At 45.7% G+C, this 19,348-nt stretch overlaps 1 protein-coding gene across 1 annotated transcript in view; it reads right to left on the bottom strand.

Moving 5' to 3' along the window:
• Positions 1–1,299: 1,299 nt before the first annotated feature.
• Positions 1,300–19,348, bottom strand: part of LOC113584538 — a 73,331-nt gene continuing 55,282 nt past the window's right edge. The window contains exons 4-5 of the mRNA XM_027021514.2: positions 12,326–12,531; positions 1,300–2,480 (exon numbers count right to left, since the gene is read on the bottom strand). Of these exons, the coding sequence (XP_026877315.2) occupies positions 2,222–2,480; positions 12,326–12,531 (465 nt within the window). The 3' untranslated portion in view covers positions 1,300–2,221. The remainder of the gene's footprint in view (positions 2,481–12,325; positions 12,532–19,348) is intronic.

Raw genomic sequence — 19,348 nt, 5'->3', positions numbered from 1 at the left:
AGACAATAATGGGAGTTGAAATTTTCAGATCCAAGCGGAGGGTTGTCCTTAACCCTATCCTGTTTAGATTTCACTTTAGTTTTTCTTTCATCCTCAGAATGTCTGCACTGGTACTAAACACTCTCACTCTCACAAGAGAAGAGGGCTTATTCTGTCCTTCAGTCTGTCCCTAACTGTGAATCTTTGAATATACTGGTCATGTCTGAAATCTCAGCGCGAACATGCAACTCTGATACTGAAGCAGACCAAATTCTGGACCGTGCCGATTGGTCCAAATGATCTTTGACCCCAAAGTTAACTCTGCAAGGAGCCAAAAATGCTTCCGCCATATTTTCTTCTCAATGGGAACTGGAGGCAAACGCGTCACACTCTCCACGCATCTTGGCACGTCGTCACACCGCCCGCGCAGCTTGGCACGTCGTCACACTGTCGTCATCAGCGCCACAGCTACACTCAGGCCACATGACCTTTTCAGATGGTATCTGTGCCAGAGCCCTGCGAGGCAGGGGCGGCCTGCCTGAGTCCCTGCCTGCTGCGCTCACAGTGGTCTGCCACGCCATGCGGAGGCCCAGATGTAGCAGGCAGAGTAATCCACGTTCACAAGCTCATGAAAGTGCCCATCTGGCCGTGCATGTGCACATAAAGCCCAGAGAACACAAACGGCAGCGAGGCGTGGAGTCACTGGAGACCCGCGCCCTGCTGATTCCAGCACGCCATGCTGCTGTTCTCACTGGGGTGGCATGCAGCCCTAGCAACGATCAGCTGGGGTTCTGTTTTACTGCTGCGACTGCAGTTGAGAGGTCAGTTGGCATATGATTCACACACACACACACACACACACACACACACACATACACACAACCATGGAAAGATAGCTAACCACAGAGCAGAATATCATACAGGTCTGGCACTGGAGGAAACCCACCGAGACAGGAAGTGCCATAGAGATACTAAATAAAAAGGATCCATTTATACTATTGTCACCGTCAGTGCACACTGATAAAGGCAAGGGCCTGCTCACTAGCCTTAGGGTGCTGCGTCTGCCTTCTTATCATTGTGGTGAGCTATGGCATTACATGAGCTCGCAATGAAAGGAACACAAAGAAATACATCTGCCAACGTAGCTTAACTGACTCCGCTTACCAATGCCTGGACGTTTTTCTGCCCTGTTGATTATGCTTTTACCTGTATTATGCCTTTCCTGTATCTTTGATTGCAAAAGATGGAATATTTATCCTAGTTTTGTTCATAGCATATAGCGGTTATGCCGAAAAAGGACAAAAAGCCACATTATTGAAAAATAATCACTTTATTTCACAATACCACAGGCAAATGAGAGTGGAGGGGTAGATTGGTAACAGCACAAAAGTGAAAACACATGTCTAAACAGCTTGTAGCATGTCCAGAACAATGCTGCCAACAGCAAAACTGAAATTGTCATTACTGTTGTCATGAACTGTTGTCATGGACTGTTGTCATGGAAGAGTCTGATCACCAGGTTTTTTTAAAATAATTTTTTGATGAACAGAATATTTAAAGTATAGCTCATATAGCTCAAATCTACCCTGTATATAAACACTGGAATGTAAGAAGATACAAGCATACAAAATGCTGTTTTTAGGAAACCTTTGTCCTAATAAACCAAGGAAACTATACAACGAAACAGTAGATATATAAAATATATATATAAATATATAATGATTAGTTTGCAATGAACTTATGAACTGAGCTAAATTACACTAAAGTTTTTGATAAAACATGCTATCCACAATGCAGCATTAATGTTAAATGTAAGACTTTCATATAGGCAAAAGGGAGCTGGTGGTAAATAATGTCTCACACACACTTTAGAGCAGTGGTTGTCTCTGTTAATCATGAAACGACCGGTGGGGAAGCTATCCCTCAGAGAGCCCGCCCGACTCAACCAACGAAGCCAGAACTGACATCAAGCAAGACTTTGCCCGGCCGACCCAGGTGTGCGACTCGCCATAGAAGCAACTCGGGATTATGCCATCGTTATTCGGACAGGGGCCAGGCGTCCCGCATAAATCCGATTCAAAGACTAACACGAGGGAAGAAAGTAAAACGGCAAAAGCCAGAAGCTCCTTCCTCTTTGCGTGCGGGACCTTGGAAGCACGTGGCATAACTGCCGTGTTCACGTCATGCCCGGGCAGCAGGGGAAGCCTCGGTCCCGTCCAGAAGTTAAACGAGTCATGGTGAGTCAAGCTGTCTGCCCCTCCCCGCCGCGGGATGGCTTCTCTACAGCCACGGGGGGCCGAGGGGAATGCCACACCGGCCCCTCGTCCGCTCCTGCAGCCCCGTGGCCCGCTGCCTCCACCACCCTGCCTCCACCCGCTGGCCGTGAGTTTTGAACCCTGTGGTCGTGGCCTCCTGCTCCTCCCCACTGGCTCCGAGGTTGAAGGCTGAATGAAATCTGCTCGGCCTGCCGGTACTGGCGGCACACATACCAGCAAAGGCACCTTGAGAGAGAGAGAGGGAGAGAGAGAGAGACACACACACACACACACACACACACACACACTGTCACACAGAGAGCAGATGGGAATGAGGGCTAGTCCAATTCTGCTGCAGTTGCTCCACTCCACTGATCATTAGAAAACAGACGAGAACCTTTTTGCACTTGAAAGAGTCACGAAAGCCATTAAATATCCGGCCATGTGGAGGAAGAACACAAAAACGGTCCAACGTGAGCTCCTCCACCCCAAAACAGGCGCCTCTCACAGCCCCGTCAGGGTCTCTGCCATTCCGACACTTCCGATAACAGTGCCGCATTAGTATGAGCACACGGATCTAATTGCTCCTGGACTTATTTACCTCTCCTCCCCTCCACGGGGCTCATGGGAGCAGTGGGGAGTGCTCCAGAGCTCTATTAATGAGTCCCAATGACTCCATGTTGCTGTTTAGTCGCCTATGACGCCGCCCCAAGCACGGTACGGAGCGCTTACGGAACATCTGATCCGACTGAAAAGTGCTATCTGATAGCGTTTATCCAGAATGAACAGCACTCTTAAAAAATGACCCATCTTAACACATATTTTGTATCAGAAATATTGAAATATTAACTATAACCCAGACACGTTGAATTGGTAAAATAATTAATAAAGTAGGTTGAGAGGTGTTTGAGATAATAAAGGCAGCATAGGAGGTAAGAGGTGATATTACATTTGGAATGTGCCACCTCTCCATAGAAACCGCAGGGGGTTTTTTTTTTGTGCAAAATCAGTAGCCTGCTATCGCTACACTGTGGTAATGTGACAAATTAATCATATTTATAAGTGCCTATGCTGCATTCGTATTCCCTTCTTCCAGAGCACTTCTGATGCAGACCACTTTTTAATTCACCAGCAAACCCAAATACAATTAAAACATCACTCAGTTACCGATCCCTGTGATTAATTACAGTGAGAATAATGGCTATGAAAAAGGAATGCGCAACTGAAATTCCAGACAATTTCACCACGCTCGCCTCTGCGTTAGTTAGAGTCAGCGCGGGCTCGTCGTAACCGATGACGCGGGTCGCCTTGGGGCGTGGCTGGGCTGTCGCCACGCCGATGCCAGGGGAGCCATCAGAAAAGCACCTCCATCTCAAGACTCGTTCGCACCTGACAATCAAGAGCCTCTCAGCCTGAAGAGCCAGGCCACTACAGGTTGCCAGGCAACCTCAAAGAAGGAGACAGAGATGAGGGGTTGAGGGGTGATTGAGGGGTGTCGTTTTGAGGAGATCATTCCTAGGTTACCGTTCAATCCCGACGCTTTGATGAGGCGTTTACCTCCGCTGGACACGTCACCCACATTGAGGTGGGGAGAAAAGTACCTCAAAGGCACCTTACTGAACAACGGCTGCATGAGACCACCCTCCACCATTGGATGTACCTGATAATAAAGGTACGCCGGCTTGAAACAACTGAATGCCACTTTATCAACAAAGGTGTGTCAGAAGGCGTCTGATAGAGACCATATTACTAGAAAGTGTTCAACAGGCTTGAAGGCTCAGTGCTTTTTTTAGGAGCTATGACCTTGTGATTTTTAAAACAATCTTCAGCCCTGCCGCTGGAATGCATTGGGTTTTTTTGGGGTTTTTTTGGCTTTTGCTTGATGTGTCTAATAAGACAAGCCATGAGGAGATTCGCAGATGGCCATGCACGTTTAAAGACAAACCACAGATGTCACGCCATAACTGACAGATTTAAATACACCCTGCTAGTATGAGAGAGAGAGAGAGAGAGAGAGAGAGAGAGAGCAGCATGCCGTCTGATTCAACAAGGCAACAAAGAGTGAGGCTATCTTCTGTTCAAAAGAGGATCTCAAAGATCAGAGCTTAAATTGTTTCTCACATTTCTGTTCAGAAGTGTCCGGTGATCTTTGAAGCCAATAAATAACGGGAATCGCAGACCAAATCAAGCGCTGCTCTGAAGTTATTTTCAAGTTCCGTTATTTGCGGTTATCTGGTCCGATCACCCACTCTTTTAATGCAGGTCTTGGGGGGACAAAGCAGAACTCCATTCTCACTGAATTGAAAAACACGTTTCTTGTTCTTAACGGTAACTAAGCTGTCAACAGATAAAGAGGTTCATAGTATCGGCTCACTGCTAATCCATCTCACCATCGCCCCCCTTGTATTTTCTTTCCAAACAGCTTGGAAATATGGTTTGAGGCCTTGGCCCAAATGATTCCTACAAATGATTCTGCCAAACGATTCCTCCAAATGCTCCCATGATGTACTAGGTATACTAGAAGAGAATCAAAGATGAGAGGAACCCCACATTAGCAAAAGCTAGCGTAAGCAGTGACTGCACTGTGCTTCATGCCAGATCTGTAACCTTCTGCTTTCTAGATCATGAGCAAGTGAATGTTCATGACTGATTTCTTTTAAAGGGGTTTTGTTTTTTTAACACCCCCCCCCCATCCCCCTTTCCCCATTACATCACTGTTATATTTACATGTGTCACTCTGCAGTTGCTCAGTGTCTAACACTGAGACGTGTGGGAAGCTCTAGTGTATAGCTCAGTGTCAGATGGGGAAAATGTAGATGAGAGCATCATATTAAGACAGGATTGTGAAGAATGGCTGTCGGATACCACTGGGCCTGACCTGAGTCTACGTCATCAGCAAATAGACAGACAGACAGACACACACACACATACACACCACCCTCTTCCCCTGCTTAGTTTACTCCCCCAGACCATAATACTCACCGCCTTATCTGTCAATGCTGCTTAAATAATGTAATTAATGACTTAATTAACATTTTCATGATCTATTTTAATAAATCTCAGGCGGCATAATGAGAGATTTGAGGCTCCAGGCAATGGCTTACGAGTGTCTGTACTGCAACGCTGCTCAGGCGGGTGTGTGTCGGGGCAGATCTTTTTCCTTGGGTGTGGACTGACCGTGACAGCGTAGCAGCGGGAGGACAGGAGAAGGCAGGAGCTGGACCCTGACCGCCGTCACGTGACTGGCTGGCTCTGTGCAACCAAAGATCTGTGACGGTTCTCTGCCCTCCGTCGTCCCTGTCTGAAGCACAGGCTTCAGTCTCCGGACGCGTACTGCGTCACGAGTCCCATGCCATCAGAACTGTGGCTTTGGAGTGGCTCTCGAGTCTGGACATTGGTGCTGGCCTCACTCAAATCTAAGCGACACATACAGAGGAAGTACAGCACAAAAGTTTCAGAGTGAGTTCATTAGGAAATGACACTGTGCGCACAAGGCTCACTGTCAAATCAAATCCATTCCTACCTCTAAGCAAGTTTCGTGCTAATAAACTGAACATTTGTTTTTATAATCTTGGGATGCACAAAAACGCATGTTTTTGCCACATTGAACTCTATAATCAGTTGCTATAACAAAGGCCATTTCTGTGATTGGTGTCAGCAAACTGAAGCCTCCCAGATCCCCCCCCAAGTCACCCATGCTGATCAGAAGGCAACGAATTCACCAAGAAAACAGTGACGCAAGCCATCTGGAGCGTGAACCCAAACTCGGGTGTGTTACCTTCACAGCAGTGCAACAGATGTTAATGAACTCTACATGTTACCTGCCTGAGGGATCTACACTGGGATTCTGGAGCTCTCATTGAGCAGACCAAGGGTGAGTGTTAAGCAGCACCACCGACACACATGCGCCGTGTCAGAGGTACGATCTTTAACTGCCGAGATGGGAGGCACTCCTGGGGGGAGCGTGCAGCATTGCCGGTAGGTGCGCTCTACGACCTGGCTTTCTCACACAATGCGTAGCCCTGAGGCAGTCTGTATCAGGCTCCCAGCCAGAACAACAGCTTCAAACACCCTTTTATTATTCAGTGATAACAAGACTCTAGTGATGCAAAGCAGAAGATTAAAGAGAAAAACAACATCTTCTGCTCTTTAACGTGTGGCCAGGGCTGAGATAAAGAATCGTTCTTAGAGACGTCATGAAATGTGACATCCACACTAAAGAGAGAGTAGAAAACATGCCAGACATCTGGTCTCCATAAAAAGGCAGAAAAGGGAAATGTCAGCGTCCCCCGGCTCAACTAGGTTCCACACCTACAGCCCTGCAACTTTCTACAGAAAAGGAAATAACTATACAAACTATACCAAACCTGTCATAGGCTTCTAGAGGTCACAATGCTGGATAGTGTCAGATTCAAAACGTGCCTGTGACTTGCATAGTCACAAACATAAACGCAGTTCAACAACAATACGTATTTTAACATATCCCGACTGTTTATAGCCTAATATATATTTATGTTCCATTACTTCTGTATATATTCTCATATTTCATCATTTTACTATTATCTTAATTGCTAGCATTCTGGTCATGTTGGTTTGAGTAATACAAGCATGCACAAAAGAGTAAATGGATGCTAGCTGACTTACAAAGAAGTGTTCTCTTAAATAAGATACCATGGAGACACTGAGCATAACTGTTGGAAAAACTGTTGGTGTCGCTGCATTGTACATATATAATAGCACAGCTATGGAAGCTTAGGGGAGGTCAGCATTTTGTTGTGTCTTACTTTAGAAGCCAACATTAGACAAATCTCACAAAAAATAAACATCAATTCTGTAAAAAGTTGGAATTTTCCTTTAATATCTCTCCTACCTTGAGACGAAAGCCTATAATTGGTGCTTTACTGAATTCCCCTCAGTGGATAAGCTGCCATATTAAATAAATAGGCAGCTTTGTGTCCTGCAAGGAGCTGAGCACAATAACAACATGGAAAGGTCAGGAGTCACGTTAGAAGGAGGCTGGTTTGGTGTTTTCCTAAATGCTTGTCTGCGAGCGCTTTTCCAAAGGTTAAGATGTCATAAGCTCAGAGGGATGGTGATCTAATGAGGAGGGTAGGGTTTTTATATGTGTGTGTGTGTGTGTGTCCATGTTTGAGACACACCCTGACTAGAGGCAGTCGCCACACGACTGCTCCCCCTCACACACACACACACACACACGCGGTAGAAGAATGGCCAGGAGCACCAGTTTGTCACACTCAAACAGAAGCCACTTTAAACGTCACCATATTACCCCAGTACATATATCACCCAGATCTGACCTAGCCCCTCCCTCAGTGACCATGCCTTGCCCAATTCACTGACAACCGCCCTCTGATTGACTTCTTGCGCTAAAATTTGCACCAATCAAATCATTTAAACTGTCGCAGGGGTGTGGTCAGTGCTGGAAGAGTTATGTAGGCAGTATAACGGACGAACCAGAAAGTAACAGAAAGAAACATTTTGACCTAATGCCACAGCGATTTCATGCAGCATATCAGTTTAGAGTGTAAATCGCAACATGTCCCAAGCAAGCAGCAGGTAGATCTGTGATCCACACAGCATGTCAGGAAAAAAGGGGGAAAAACTCTGTCTGCGGAAAACACCTCAGATCACATTTTATATGTAAATAACTCACAATTAATAAGAGGAGGTGAAATAAGTTATTCATATGCTTAATTTGCATAGAGCGTGACTTATTCATCTGGATACCCCACTGCCTCTTGCGATGGAACATAGCTGTTCTTTCCTGGTTGGTACAGCTGAATTGAACATTTATTTGAGTATCAACACCAATCCCTTACATATCCACTTTTAACAATATACTGTTTAACAATGTTTATACTTGCTCAGAAATTGTATGTTTTGGATTATATGTGTCTGACACATGCTGGGAAATATTTACTATTAAAGTATCCCATTTCACATGAGATGGCATTAATATAAGATCATAGTGTAAGCAATTGAGATTCTGATAGAGTATGTGTGTGCCAGTAAGACATGATACTGGCATTAGGTTTCTCTATTTATAACACACACACACACACACACACACACACACACACACACACACACACACACACACAAACCTGACTGTTAGAAAAATACACTCTATTGGCCTCCATACATGAAAGCATGGATCATGCGCAAATGAATTACTTGAGTGATTTATTGTCCGGAGACACACGCATTACCTTGAGTCAGCCATGCTTTTGAACACATCTCACTTCCCCATTGTCTATCACCGGGGCGCGACACGCGGATCCCGACCTCCACTAGACGCCCCCCCCCACCCCCGCTAGTCGCGCACTGCTCGGATTAGATACAGCATGTAACCCTGCCTCTGCTCGACGGGCTCGCGCTAATCGTAACCTCCAGAGCGAAGGCGTGAGAAATGAGCGCGCGCGCCGGAAGACGCTGCCGTGCTGTTCCTGCGGCGTCTAACGAGCAGGCACTAATGATGATCTGGTAATCAGCGCCGCACAGCTTAGCCGCATGCATCACAGGCTGAGAGCGCCGCTCCTCAGATCCGCAGTTTTCCGATGGATGACGCCTCTCACAGCTCCCCGTTTTTAAAAGTAAATTATTTATTTTATTATTTAGTGTGTGTGTGTGTGTGTGTGTTTTCGTGAGTCATTTTTAAACTAGGCCGGCTCTCTGCAGTCCTGATGACTCAGGAGGCCTCGTTAATGACGCTGCAGAGTTGCAGAGCTGAGTCAGGGCTTTTGCGCGGCGAGGGTAGCGCGGAGAGCAGCTTCCTGCAAAATCACAAAACCCGTCGCACGCTTTTGAGGCCATCTCCTTTATATCGCTCCTTTACCCGGACGTGAAACATCACAGACAACCGCTTACAAGGCACTGGCATACCCAGTGTGCAATGTGATATTTAAACTCACGAGTGTAGCTTTGGCCCTGCAAGTAAGCTTGTGTTCTGTTTTAGCGATTTACAAGTCCTCCTTGACCACGCTACAGAGCTTGGAGACTCACGTACATGGCCTGGTGTTTCTCTGCAAATATTTAACATGTTGTGCAACCGTAAACCAATTTCCTGTGGTAAAATTACAGCTCATTAACGTGGGGATGATGAGGTATGGAGAGACTGCAGATTACACGGGGCACGTTCTTAAAAAGTTTAATAGGGAGACTTATGAGCATTCTACCTTGATTACAAACAGCTCTTATTCCCGCCTTTCTGCTAAACAATGAAATATGTTGCGACCAGTGAAAGAATGAAAACAGCACTGCACGTGTCACAAATGTTAATTTCCCGTTAGTATGGAAATACGCCAGGGGTGAATTAGTATTTGTATCGCTGGTTCCGCAAATATCGGCTTTCGCATTGCGTTTGTGGAATGACTTCAGCTGGGAGAAGGCAAGCCACTGTTTTTTCCTCCATTCTGTGTATGGCTGATGGTTGATCATGCCAGGAATGTAATGCATTATTTACAAGTCACAGGCTAATAAAAGCAGGCTGCTCATTTGCTAATGATTCAGAACACCTGGAGCATTATTCCAGTTACTTACAAAGAAACAGTAACAAAACCGAGAAGAGAGAGAGAGAATATATGAATAAATAGATACCCTAGTTTCAGTTTAGTTGAAGTGGTTTGGGTATTCCTTCTCTTTGTTACCAAGGTAAGGGATTCTGTGAAACACTAAAAAAAATTATGAATAATCTCCATACAGTATGAAGAGTCAAGAGGTCGTTCCCGTACAAAGGCAGCCTGAATACACACACAGATGCACACACAGTGAACCAAAAGGAAAGCACGTGTGTGTGTGTGTGTGTGTGTGTGTACAAAGTGCTTATTCCAAATGTTTAGATGGAGACTTGGAGGTGAGAGAAGAAGGGGTTCATTGTGGGAAGTTAAAAATGAACACATTTATGAATTCATTCTCAGAGGAAAACAGCAGATCAGATTAAATTTGTTTTTCGTGGGTTGTGAACAGTAGAAGTGGAGCAACTTATTAAGGTCAAGCTAAGAACTGTGAAGTCAGGCTTGGTTATGAATTAGTCATTTTTCAGTGAAAATGATTAGGAACCGGAGGGCTGCAGTAAGCAGACAAGCCAATAATCAAACCAACGTCAGAGCCTACGAAAGCCGCAGTTTACGTTAACGCCTGCTGGATTTGTCCAGATCTTTTTAACCACAGAAGATGTGCGGCAATGCAACTTTGTACCAACACACTCCCACTTCACTGACTACAACACGCGAAGACTGACATTTTTATAATTCTTGCTGCAGACGATAACCCCGTATACTTCTATATTGATTAAACCGATTCCAAGAAACAAAACCTCTTTCCATTCAGTACGGAAATCTAAGAGTCTTGCATAAGCCTGGCGGAGTTATTCTCACACTCACGAGAACTTCTATCTTACTCAGAGCAGTGAGGCAGCTAATTGCCTAATGCAGACATCCCAATATAACCTTGTTCCGCTCATTAGCGCAGTACAGTTCTCATTAAACAGAGAGTCCATGCATGTCAGTGCAGGATGGGCTACGCGCCCCTCACCATCAGCTCACGCTACAGGACCCCACAGGGCTGGACTATGGCGCTGCCACAGGGATCAGAAACTAATCAGTAATGTATTTTTTAATAAAGGTGTTGCACAGATTCACCCATGCTGTTAGCTGGAAAAAGAATTAGTTTCTCCTCACAACGCGCAGTGATTTTGAAGATGATGTGTAATTCGATTCTCAGATGCTGAGCCCATCCCATATTACGCTGTACCCAGCATTCCCGGCCTAATGATAACATCGCCGCTGTGTAGTCCGTACAATCCAACCGCAAATGCCACGTTATGTTGGAAAACGCTCTGTAAATTTGTTATGCATGAAAGTGCCCTGCAGTATCTCAGGGGTCCGAACAGAAAGAAAAGGTGTCGAGGGCTGGGGGGCGAAGAAAGATCAATGCGGCTTTTAATTTTACCCTTCATTGATCATGTCAATATTGTGCATACCTTTCACGAGCCACAGAAAAACTGACTCATATTTCTGGGTCGGGCGGCTGTAATGACTTGTCTGTGAGCGTGATGTGTTCCTGAAAGGGAAATTACTGTACACTCCTTTTGGTACGTTTGAAGGAGATTCTTTCGGCGTCCATTGTGTGGTTGTTGGCTCATTGCTTTGGTGATTGTAACAGGGAGAGCAGAGAGGTAAACCGAGCCCTACGACTTGAGAGAGGAAAAGATGTTTACTGCAAGCTAAACAGATACTGTATAATCAAGCACTAGCAAATACTTTATACAGCAGTGACTTGTAATGAATACAGTGCATGTTCAATCACACATGTGTGTGTGTGTGTGTGCGCGTGCGCGCATGCGTGCGTGTGCGTGTGTGTGCGCGCACGCGCACACACACACACACACACACACCCTCTCTGCCTGTCTCTCTTCCCGTCTCCAAGTCTGTTGTAGCTGAATGGAGGTTTGCGTGGGGTGTCGTCTCTGCAGTTATACAGCTGCTTACCTGCTGCCAACCCCAAATCCCCACCTACCAAATTCATCTTAGTCTCCGCCTCTCCATCCTTCCTTCTCTCAAAGAGGTTCAGCGGGAAAGGGGGGGTCTTTCCCACCCCTCGGAATGACCCCCATCCAGGTGTATCGCCCGTAGGACAGAATGAGCACTGGCCATTTGTATTGGCAGTTATGGGGCCTTCATGTTGTGATATTCCTGGGAGACTATGGTATGAGTTGGCCCACGTGTGGAAGGAGAATCCGATTTAACCTCTTAGGATTTAAGCATAATTATTCCGTTATTACTTTTAGGAGATATTTTTCCTTATCTAGTGTGAATTATACACTGAAACTACTATGAAAGGTATGTTAGAAAAGAAAGGAATTAAGAGTCTGGAATCACTCCAAAAGGTTCGTGGGGAACACGGGGTTAAATACAACCTTTTCAGCTCAGTCATGTGAATCAAATCACAATGGAGACGACAGGACATGCTGGCTTCTCACTCCGCCCATCCACTTCTGCGTCTGCACTTTGCCACCATGAGACGTGATCACCGCGAAACTCAGGACACGACCGGTCGGAGCAGGTACTCACCTGACCAGCAGGGCCTCGGAGAGCAGCCCAAAGCAGATGGTAGCTGCCCTGAAGAGCGCCGGCGGGGGTGGGTCCTTGAAGGCCGTCAGCATGCGGTGGACCACGTACGGCACCAGGACCGCCAAGGCCGTCGCCATGGTCACCACGGTCACCACGGGCCACTGAGAGGCTAGGGTCCACCACGGCGCTTTCCGCCTCCACTCGTACTGCCCCGGGAGATGGAGAGGGGAGAATGGTGCATGTCAGTCAGAGGAATGGCCACTGCCAGTCACGCAAGTGAAAGGATGAACCTCATGAACGCGAACACGCCGAAGGTTTCGCTAAAGAAACGTTCGGGTGTAAAGAAAGTTACGTTTGAGTTTGCACGGTAATTCAAATCAACAGTTGAAGGTGCTTGAAGCTACTGGGAACAGCCGAACAACAGGAAACACGAAGGCTTGTTATTTTGTTTTCTGCTGAACGTTTCAGACATAGCTGGGCATGTGCTGCGCGGAGCGCGGTAGTCTAAATGTAGTTTTGTGTTTCAACCTTCTTCAGTTCCTATGCTGAGTCATTAGGCCTTTTGATTGGAGAATGAACAATGATCGCTTTGTGTGGACTGCCATCTCCAACGAAGAGTGCATGTGGCTTCACACCTGTCCTTTCAAACACCCCCCACCTTTTCTCTGGCTCGCTCGCTCTCGCTCTCTCTCTCTCTCTCTCTCTCTCTCTCTCTCTCGCTCCAGGCACAGAGTGCTCTGTTGTTGTAACACATACGGGTCTCCACTTAACAACTGCACTAGCAACATGGGGTTTATAAAAACAGGGCAGGTTAGGCAGGTCTGGGGGTGGGGCATGTATGTGTGCGTAACCTCACACTGCTGTGTGTGTGTGTGTATCTGTGTTCTCTATCAGTTCTCTCCCTAAGGCATTTCATTACTGATTTTCTGACTGAACTTACAGATGAACAGCCACCATATTTTGAGAAAAAAACAAAACAAACCAAAAATAAATAAATAAAATAAACAGAAATAAAGAAGCAGTTATAAATGTGTAGTGTGTCAAAGCTCACACGCCATGTGGATAGACCAAGCCCTACTTGGGATCAAGGTGCAGTGCAGTGCTTCACATTGCACCTGCAAAAAACCTACCTACAAGTGAACATCAGCCTTTTAACATGCATGTTCCTGTAAAAAATAAAAAGCACGAAGAACTAAACCTGAACAAAAAAAAGAGAACATTTTGTACAAAAATCAAAAACAAGCTAAGAACTCACAGTGTGATATTTGAACAGCTTTTAATTAACGCTCCAGCATCATTTGCAAATGCATACTGCATCGCGCTCTCTGGAAGTGCGAGTCATTAATTAGATTCTTTGTGGCGAGTGCCATTGAGCGCTCCACAATGTTTAAGGTTACATCAAACCGCAGTAAGTGGCTTCCTGATAGCAGGACACATCCATCTTCATTACTCAGACCACTGTCTGGCTCTCTCTCGCTGGCTGAAGAGCGCGGAGAGGGAGGGAGAGAGAGAGAGAAGAGATGACAGGACTCCGACCCTCTTTTACATTCATGAGGATTAATTTTTTTCTCTCGGCGCCCGGAAACTAGCAAAAGTGAGGCGGGCGATTGGCGCTGTTGGACGGCGTACGTCCACGCAGGCGCCGAGGCACGTGGGAAAAGGCCCCACGACTGCCTCCCATGTGCCGCTTTCTGGGCCTCCTCCGAAGAGAACTGAAAATCTGCACATCAAAGAAGAACCAACATAAATACGGCAGCCGATAAGCCCTGCGGGGGAGAGAGCGCGTCCCGAGCTTCAGACCTGTCCCTCCGGACCCTGCCACTTCCTGGACGGCCTCCACTGTTTCCCCGTACATCCTCAAGACAATGTTTATCTCCTCTGACCCCCACGTCAGCCACGGCCCCATGTCAACATCAAATACTCTGTACGTTACGGAAAGCCCACCCCGCGCCAAGCTCAAGGGCCAACGCTGCTGCTCTTTCAGTCAGGCGGTCGGGAGATGGACTGGCATTGTACGCGCCATGAAGGCCCAAGAACGGCCCCGCCGGGGGCACAACTTGTCCTGTTTAAGTGCCAGAGAGGTAAACAGACTTACTTTGTAGAGCACGGGTATTCAGTGGCAACTGAAGCCGTTGCTTTGAATGGAGTCAGTGTGTTTTGGGTACATTTTGGAGGATATTTACACAACCTTGGAGAACAGGGGCTGCTTAAGAGGATATGGAAGCTCTGGATGGTTACGCTGGCTAGTCCCCATTAGAACCAAAAAGTTCTCCCGTCAAGGTTCATCTCCAGGCTGGATTACTTCAAGGTTTCCTACTTGTATGGACTCGGACTCTCTTATTAATTAAGAACTTCCACATCCAGAACCGGTCCTGGCCCAGAAGAGCGAGATCCGCTCTATACTCTCAAGAGAATTCTCCAACTGAAGAAGAAAAAAGATTTTAAAAACAGATGGAGCTTGATACTCATCATGCAGTAATTAGATCTGCATTGTTCTCTTACGGACTCTTACAGACCAAAGGTCAAAGTTCAGAGGCATCAATGTCCCAAAAAGCCACAGGACGCAGGGGTTGGTCCACCAGGTCTCATTGAGTTTCTCCTGCGATCCGCCAAGATTTTGAACAACCGGCAACGTGTGCAGCTGAGAGGCATATGGGGCACTGGGGCAGGTAACTTCCCTGAAGAGCCTCAGTGACATTCACACCTGTGGTTTGATATGACTAGAGCTAAACAGAGTTATGAACACTCAACCCCTGAGCATCGTCACCTGCAAATACAGTAAAGCAGCAATAATTGGAAATGAGATATTAGAAAGGATTTCACTTATATTTTGAGTGACTTGATGAAAAGCTCCTAGTTCATTTCTAGCCTTTCTAAAATGAAAAGAATAAGCTAACTGAAAATAAATAAATAAATAAAAATGCTAGCCAGGATAATCGTGACTGTTCCGGGCTTATCGGCACGATTTCTGCTGTTGTCTCTCGGCTGAACAGGCGCAAGCACGAAAGATATTACTTTGTTAAAAGAAACATACTTTTCCATCTCACTAGATAATGGACACAGCTCCCAAGGTAAAAGCTTTGGGAAACGGCCGTGTCGAACAATGCGTCTTTGTCTTTCAATGAAACGCACCAGAGCAGAGGAAAGGCAGAGAGGTGGAGATAAGGATGGGGAAAACTTAGGTCAGTCTCCAAGTCCTAAACAATCAGAAAGATAACAGGGCCAGTTAAAAGTGTTCTTTTTGTTAATGGAATAGTTGTGAATAGAGGTACTGTGGCTGGCTCTGTCTCCCCTATCCTTCAACAGGCATCTGTGTCTGTTATATTTCTATTTAAAACAGTGCGGTGCCAAGGCCGAGAGAACTTTGCGTGAGTTAAAACACCACAGAAGAGGTCACCAAGAAAACCTGATTATCGGGGGGGGGGGGCGGAGTTGGTTACTCGTCCTCTGAAAATGAACGCAGCTTTGAATGTAGGTTACATCAGCCATATCAGACATATTGAAAAGGACGAAAGATCTTTAGTACAGGGGATCCCATAATGGCCTGTTTCATCAACTGAGTCAAAAGCAATACAGTAAGAGAATCAGTGAATTGGTGTCAGGCTGACGTGCTTCTCCGCCAGCAGTGGGTGACGGCCTCGGTTCAACCATGCTGCTGACACACATCTCTGAGGGACAAACCCACACATCTCCGGCATATTACACGTCTAAATCGGACAAGATAGCAAGATTAACACAATTACATAAAAATGAGGAAATATATATATAAAACACACTTCCCAACATCACTTCCACATGGGTAAAACAGTGACCTCAGAGAAATGGCACTACCGAGCGTTAAACCGATCCCACCCACCATCGTCATGGCAACAGTTATGGTTAAGCGTCCAATGCAAGCAAGGCAATTAATCGCCCTGCTTGCCTGATATTTAAACGCGATAAATCCACAATAGCTGTAAATAGCAGAAAATTAGCTCTCTAATGAGTAATGGTTAAGCGCGAGCTAATGGTTGCGTCGGCTTCGGAAGCACGACCCCATTACTTGTTTACAGCACATATGGAAAATTAAGTGAATGAGAAAAAAAAAAGTTCGGCACGCATCTGTTTTCATAAATAGTGTTTATGTGCAAATTAAATAGCCAAGTATTTTAATTAGGCAACACGCCTTTTCTAAATTGCAAATTTGGTTCGCCCGGTGACAAGTAACTAGTGCGGGACAAGACTAACACACAATTGCTGTAATATATTAACTAGTGGTTAACAATTGCAGACAGGAATGTGTTTATCACTACCTAATGTTTTATGAATATGACCTTTAGGAGCTCTTCCAATCAATCAATATCCTGGCAAGATGTCTATGGGGATTATTTAAAACCCAAGATCTTTAGAAGTAGGGCACTGTACATATCCATGCAATCATTATTAATGAGGATTCAGTTAACCCAAATACATTTTTCTAGTTTGGTTTGTTATGTTCATATGATTCAAATGACTCTGGTTTTTTGGATGTTCTTTTCATCTGATGGCTCAAACATGCATTATAAATTTGCTTCTAAATTTATAAGAGAAGAAGTGGAACATTTGCAACACTAGTGTGTGTGAGCAGATGCGTGCGCATGCGCGTGCACACACACACACACACACACACACACGCATGCACACACACACGCACACACACACAGATTTTCTGCATGTATTGAAATTCAGTACTAATTGTGTTCAAGCCTTTTTGAGGACATGGAGAGAGAAGTTTTTGAGAAATTCTAGAATTGACCACAACAGTGTTTCCCTCTGGGAATCAAACAAAGAAGGCCCTAGTTTGTATTTAACAAGTGTTCTGCCATATTTTTGGTAAAAGAATAAACCACATTCAAAAAAATGAGTCAAATGAAAAGAGAAAATTGCCCTGGAGCAGGTGGTTGATGTGTTGAGGCAAGTAATTCAGACACGGGAGGGGCATGCATGTTATCTCCCTTTTTTTTTGGTCTCCTGTTTTGATAGATGGTCCCATAGATGGTGGTGTGGGTAGACGCCTCTGTTAGCATAGCATTAGCATATAAAGATCAGGTGGCCTGTACAAATTTGAGTGGACCAAAGACAAGGCCCAAAGCACATTCACGAGAGAGAGAGAGAGAGAGAGAGAGAGAGAGAGAGAGAGAGGAGAGAGAGAGAGAGAACGTAAAGGATTTAAGTACAGTACTTGTAAACACTCCAGAATTCTTTAAATGTGGAAAGGTGAAAATGGAACTAGAAGAGGTGAATACTGTGTGAACCAATCGAGTCTTTTTTTGACAAGGCAATTGGATAAGCCAACAAAGTCTATAAAGATGCTACTCTGAGAAGCTGAACAGAGAAAAATAACTGGAATGGGGTGGGGGGGTCTGCTTCTCCATTACCTCTGCTTCCCCTCCCAGTCATGTAATAAAAGCACTGGAGTGTTACAAAAACTTTTATTTTCCACATTTTTTGGTCAAAAGACAGTTCTGAGCAATTGCTTCTTATAATGAGCTACGGTTCGTTAGTCAATTTAATTTCGAATTGAATGGGAAGGATGCGGCTCCGTCTCATTCCGGGCCGGGGAAGGCTGAGAGGAAGTGTGTGCACGCCCTTCAGAAGCACACTCCGGCATGACGCGCAGCAGACCACGCATGGGGTCGATGGGCGCAAACCGCCGCACTAATGAAACGCTTCCGGGACCGCAGGACAGCTCCAGGCAGTGCAGGGAATAGAGTCGATGACAGCTCTGCTTCTGCGGCCCCTAAACAAACAAGCCGTGACGGGAAAAAGACGGGAAAAGGTGCAAAAGTGAGTCAGCAGGGCAATGGTTCCAACACCCAGCCACGAGTCTTCGCAATCCTCCCAAAGAACTGCACATAAAAAAGCAGTGTTTGTCAAAGAAAAAAATAAATGAAAGTTTGCAGGTACAGAAATAATTTAATTAGATCACAGCATTTGGATCACATACAGACAGCCTTAAAAAAAAAAATGAAAAAAGAAAGCAAAAATAAAGCTTCACTTAAATTAATTTACTGACTCATGCTCAAGCCTTCTCCCTCTGGTGGTGTGAATATGTCCCGGGAATTGCATATATTAAAAAAACGAATTCGTTTAAAAACACCCTTGAAGAGCACAATGTTCACAGGAAAGACTGAGTTTACAGCTCAGTGACCAGTTCAAGAGTGTTCACGTGGCCACAGTGTGAAAATCCTGCTCAGAGTGAGAGCGTAGGCCTCTGTCCAGAGCTGTGAACGCAGCTTTATGCCGTGAAGCTCTGCGGCTTGTTTGCAGACAGGCACGCTGAAGTCCCTGCAGCCCGAGAGGAGAGTCCATTAACTAATAGAGATTAAAAGCCTGATGCACCCCCCCCCCCACCTCGGATTACACTTCTAAAGCGCACAGCTGATTGATGAGAACTAGCGGGCTGACTGGAGTCTACTCTTTCATTAAAACCTTCTTCCCTCCATCTATCTATCCATCCCTGGCTCCATCCTCCCGCTGCGGCTCTGTCGCCGCGGATAAACACACACACACACAGAGAAAGAGAGGCCTATAGGAGATAAGTGGAGGCACTTTAGCACAAGGAAGTGTATGTACTGGACTCTGTGCATCACAGTCTCCGTTTTGCTCCCTGAGGTTATTTATAATGACAGGAGAGAAGGCTACCCTTTCAGTATTAAGTTAAGCCTTTTTTATGGGAGTCTGATTCTATGTGGTCAGTGATTTAATTTCCCTGATTATGGGGACTGATAAAGTATCCCGAGTGAAGCGCTTTCTTCTGAAGAGGAGCAAGGAAAGGACTCCAGACCTGTGGGAGAACTGAGCATTTGAGGGGACTCAGTGTGGGAGTAAAATGATGATGTTAATACTTCAACTTAGGGTGCGTGTGTGTGTGTGTGTGTGTGTGTGTGTGTGTGCGTGCGTGTGTGTGTGTGTGTGTGTGTGTGCGTGTGCATATGTATTTATGTGTGGGTGCGTTTGTGTGAATGTATGTTTGTGCGAGCACGCATTTGTGTGTGTGTTTGT

The sequence above is a fragment of the Electrophorus electricus genome, chromosome 3 (assembly GCF_013358815.1).
Source record: "Electrophorus electricus isolate fEleEle1 chromosome 3, fEleEle1.pri, whole genome shotgun sequence".
Classification (NCBI taxonomy): Eukaryota; Metazoa; Chordata; class Actinopteri; order Gymnotiformes; family Gymnotidae; genus Electrophorus; species Electrophorus electricus.
Note: the sequence above shows the minus strand (reverse complement) of the source record. Positions and strands in the feature narration are given on the sequence as shown.